The 4,730-nt window shown below is 34.5% G+C and overlaps 1 protein-coding gene across 1 annotated transcript; it reads left to right on the forward strand.

The window, feature by feature from the left end:
* Nucleotides 1-2,692: 2,692 nt before the first annotated feature.
* Nucleotides 2,693-3,789, forward strand: LOC117927768 (serine/threonine-protein phosphatase 7 long form homolog). Its single transcript, XM_034847433.1, has 3 exons — nt 2,693-3,283; nt 3,373-3,550; nt 3,722-3,789. The coding sequence occupies exons 1-3, from the start codon at nt 2,693-2,695 to the stop codon at nt 3,787-3,789; spliced, it is 837 nt and encodes a 278-aa protein (XP_034703324.1).
* Nucleotides 3,790-4,730: the final 941 nt, after the last annotated feature.

Raw genomic sequence — 4,730 nt, forward strand, 5'->3', positions numbered from 1 at the left:
TTTTGTTAAAGATACCAAAAATGGAGGGGGACCACTGTAAAAAACTTCAAAAATGAATGAGAGGAGCGGTGATTTTTGTTATAGGAATACAAAAAATAGGAGTACTCCACTTTTCAAGGGTTAGACTTATCTTAAGCTAGGAGATTTCTTATTCCTCACAATTGGGCATCTTCGTTAACCTAGTGATGAAAAAGATTTCTGTGAATGCTTGAATTTTGGAAGACACTTCTTCTTGCACCGAGTCCTCAGAACCTGACACCCCAATCCAACAACATGAGCTTCAAAGTAAAGTAACCACGTAAAGAATCGAACAGAAATTAAGTAGTTATAGGACTTCCCATAGATGAGTTAATCGTATGGCAAGGCTTCCTACAAAAAATATTTAATCTTACTGTAAATTTTAGACCACTTGAAAATAAAACAGGAGAATATTTATCCTAAATAACCAAAAATAAAATTAAGAATGGATCTATATTTTCTCTAAGTTAGGATCTACTGATGAATATTTGGGTTGAATTCAACCTTCCTTAATAGAAAGCTAAACCTTTCCAGGTATATATATATATATATATATATATATATATATATATATTTATTTATTTATTTATTTATTCAAACTTCAGCTACCCCTTTGGATGTGTTCTTGAAGGGTTTAGAACTCCATGCCCTGTTAATTTTGCCCTCTCTTAGTCTTATGTGGCCAAAACACCCAACCTAAGTAAAGGACATGCAAAGTTTAGATGTCCTAATCAAGCTAAACAAGTTGCATATGATGCTCCTTTGGTACCTACATCTTCTAGTTTCATCCATTGTATTTGTATGGACATGACATGATATGAGTGTTGGTATGAGATCCTTATATGATACTTCTATTTTGCTTTAAAGCAAGTCATTTGATTTTAATTTATTTATTTATATTTTCAACTTTCTTAAAAGATAAGGGTTAATTTCATTTGTTTTCTTAGAAGTTTTAGTTAAGTACACTTAATCCTTATTGGTGTAAAATTTGATCAAATATCTCCCTTATTTTTCTCATTTATTATTTTCAGTCACCTCTCCTCTTATTTAATGAAATTTCAAATCAATGGGGATAAAGTGTATTTAGCCAAATCTTGGGGGGATGTGAGTGAAATTAACCTTAGAAGATAATTATATTAAAATTTTGACTTTGTTGGTAGTGTATTTTTATGAAAATATTTGGGAATAAGAAACAAAGGATAAAGATAAAAGCAAAAAAATAATAATAAAAACAGAGTTCTCATTAAAAATATTTTTGTTTTTTTTAATGATGTTTAATTAAATATTCTATAATTTTTCCTTCTATTTTGTTGTATCCAAATGTTCATTATCTACTTATGAATATTTGGGTTGAATTCAAGCTTCCTTAATAGAAAGCTAGACTTTTCCAAGTGGTTCAACACCCTAAAAAATTCACTTTCGTGTATATATATATATTTATTTATTTATTCAAACTTCAGCTACCCCTATGGATGTGTTCTTGTTTGGAACTCCATGGCCCTGTTAATTTTGCCCTCTCTTAGTCTTATGTGGCCAAAACACCCAGCCCAAGTAAAGGACATGCAAAGTTCAGATGTCTTAATCAAGCTAAGCAAGTTGCATATGGTGCTCCTTTGGTACCTACATCTTCTAGTTTCATCCATTGTATTTGTATGAACATGACATGATATGAGTATTGGTATGAGATCCTTATATGATACTCCTATTTTGCTTTAAAATAAGTCATTTGATTTTAATTAATTTATTTATATTTTCAACTTTCTTAAAAGATAAGGGTTAATTTCATTCGTTTTCTTAGAAGTTTTGGTTAAGTACACTTAATCCTTATTGGTTTAAAATTTGATCAAATATCTCCCTTATTTTTCTCTTTTGTTATTTTCAGTCACCTCCTCTCTTATTAAAAAATAAGTATTATTTTCAGTCACCTCTCCTCCTATTTAATGAAATTTCAAATCAATTGGGATAAAGTGTATTTAGCCAAATCCTGGGGGGGATGTGAGTGAAATTAACCTTAAAAAGTAATTATATTAAAATTTTGATTTTCTTGGATATTGTGATGTAAGCTACTTTGATACTACCTTTATGCAATTATTGGCTTTGGTTTGATTATAAATATTGATGTTATTGGCATAATCAGATTATTTGTATTTGGAATAATGTCCATATTATAGGGGATACTTTGTCAAAATTTTGAAATTTTCTATTAAAAATGTTAACAAAATGTTCAATTGTATTTGTATCTCTATTTTTAATTTAGACTAGTATGACTTGTTTATTGGTCATAAATAAATTGATGTACTTAAACTTATAAAATTGATATATACTTAATATAGGGAAAACTCCATAAATTTAAAAAAAAATTCCATTAGAAATATTTTTTTTTTTAAAACAATAAGTATTGTTTATTTATCTTCACAATTTTGTTACAGATATGGAGTATAGAGGACATAGTTCTTATCCAGATCCATTAGATACGTCTGTTTTGGTTCTACAGGATAGACACAGGTCTTATTTAGTTGACTCTGGCCAGGTATGTATATGAAAACACATAATATCTCATTAAATAATGGAAAATTTTGCAGTTTATTATCTAACTGATATATTTGTATTTTTACAGCTTGCTTCAGTCTTGACTTGTCGATAGCATATATCTAGGTTTATGTGGGAGTAGGAGATGGATTCTCGTCTTCGACCTTATATTATTCGATCTGAATTTTATGGTGTATACCGTATTGGACACATTACACTAGATTGGGGATTGATCACTAGTCTAGTTGAGAGATGGCGTCCTGAGACACACACATTTCACTTACCTGTTGGGGAGATGACCATTACTTTACAGGATCTTGCTGTCATATTAGGACTTCATATTCATGGGCTTCCCATCACTGACACATGTGACATAGATTGGTCACTGCTATGTTATGAACTTTTAGGAGTGACTCCCTCTACATCTGAGATTAGAGGATCAGTGATATCGACACGATGGCTATGTCACCAGTTCTCTCATCCACCAATTGATTTAGATGATGCCACATTAGAGCGGTATGCACGAGCTTTCATATTAGGACTCATAGGTTCAGTGCTATTTACAGACAATAAGGGTACCCACATCCATATGTGTTATCTCCCACTGCTTAGAGACTTAACTCAAACATCTATGTATAGTTGGGGCAGTGTAGTATTAACACACCTATATAGGGAGTTGTGTCGAGCGAGTTTGGATGGTGCCACCGATATTGCTGGATGTGTCACACTATTACAGGTATAATTAATTATTCACATTAGATTAAAATTTCTAGTTGCTTCAAGTTTATAATTTAAGTAAAATTTTAATGTTACATTTTTTTCCAGTTGTGGTCTTGGGAGAAACTCCACGTGGGTCACCCCGATTTTGGTCAACCACCAACCCCTCCAGCAGCCCAGCATTTAGAGCATGATGCAGTCGATGATTTACCAGCTGAGCAGTTAGACCACGGATTACAAGATGAGGCATTGTTACACGAGGGTTTACCAACTGATCCGTTAGGATGTAGGTGGAGAGTACCTTTATCATGGACTCAAAACCCATCACGTGTGTTGACATTTTATCGAGACCAGCTAGATGCACAGACCCATGACTAGGTACATATAAGATGTAATGTGCTATTGTTAACCATATAAACTTATACTCAGTATTAATGTCAAATGTTGATTTTAACAGGTTTATGGGAGCCTTACATGGGAGACTTAGTTGCCCATCTTCCGACGATATCTCTAGCAGACCAATAGATTTTGCGGACGATGTCACCTCTTATTTGCTTTGACATTGTTGAGTGGCATCGACCAGAGCGAGTGTTGCGACAGTTTGGCCTTCAACAAGGGATACCTCCATCTTGTTCCATAGAGCTAGACCTCCATTCCCTGGATAGGCGAGGACGACATAAGTATGATTGGGGAACATTCCATGCACGGTATATTACCTTATGGGGTAGTCGTGAGGAGCGTATTGCGACGGCACCACCTATGGTGGGTGTTATGCAGTTTCATGATCCATATATGGAGTGGTACCGACGTATTACACGACATTTGATCACACCCCCTCTCCATAGAGATCAGATGAGGTATCATAGTACACCAACAACTAGTCAGTTATTGGTAAGATTTTTAATTTATAAATGGTTTATTAAATTATAATTAATTAAAAATCATTTTTGTTTGTTTAACTTTTTCTATTTTTTTTTATTTTAGATACTGGTATGGTTGAGATTGTTAGTCGATCTACTGGGCCTACTTCAGGTGCATTAGGCGACATTCATCGGATTGTTATTGATATTTTGCATGTTATTGGAGAGGAGCATCACATGCATTCACTCCGTCAGTCGCCTACATCATCATACCCATCCATGAGCGCACCTGTGTCAGCCACTACAGTTAGGATGCAGCCTATTCGAGGCCGATGGAGAGGTAGTAGACGAGATGATGGGCGAACTGGTCGACAACCTCAACGATCTATGCATCCACCTGAAACCATGTTAGCACCATCCACATCATCTACCTCATTTGCACTTGAGGCTTCCACACTTTCCCCTTCACCTTCACCTAGACCTTCTCCCTTAGGGCATGTTGTATCAGATACCACTCTACCATCACCTGTATTTCCTACCACAGAGGCCACTATACCTGATGTCACTATACCAGATACTACCCCATTATCTACTAGTCTACCATCA

Source organism: Vitis riparia, chromosome 13 (genome assembly GCF_004353265.1).
Source record: "Vitis riparia cultivar Riparia Gloire de Montpellier isolate 1030 chromosome 13, EGFV_Vit.rip_1.0, whole genome shotgun sequence".
NCBI lineage: Eukaryota > Viridiplantae > Streptophyta > Magnoliopsida > Vitales > Vitaceae > Vitis > Vitis riparia.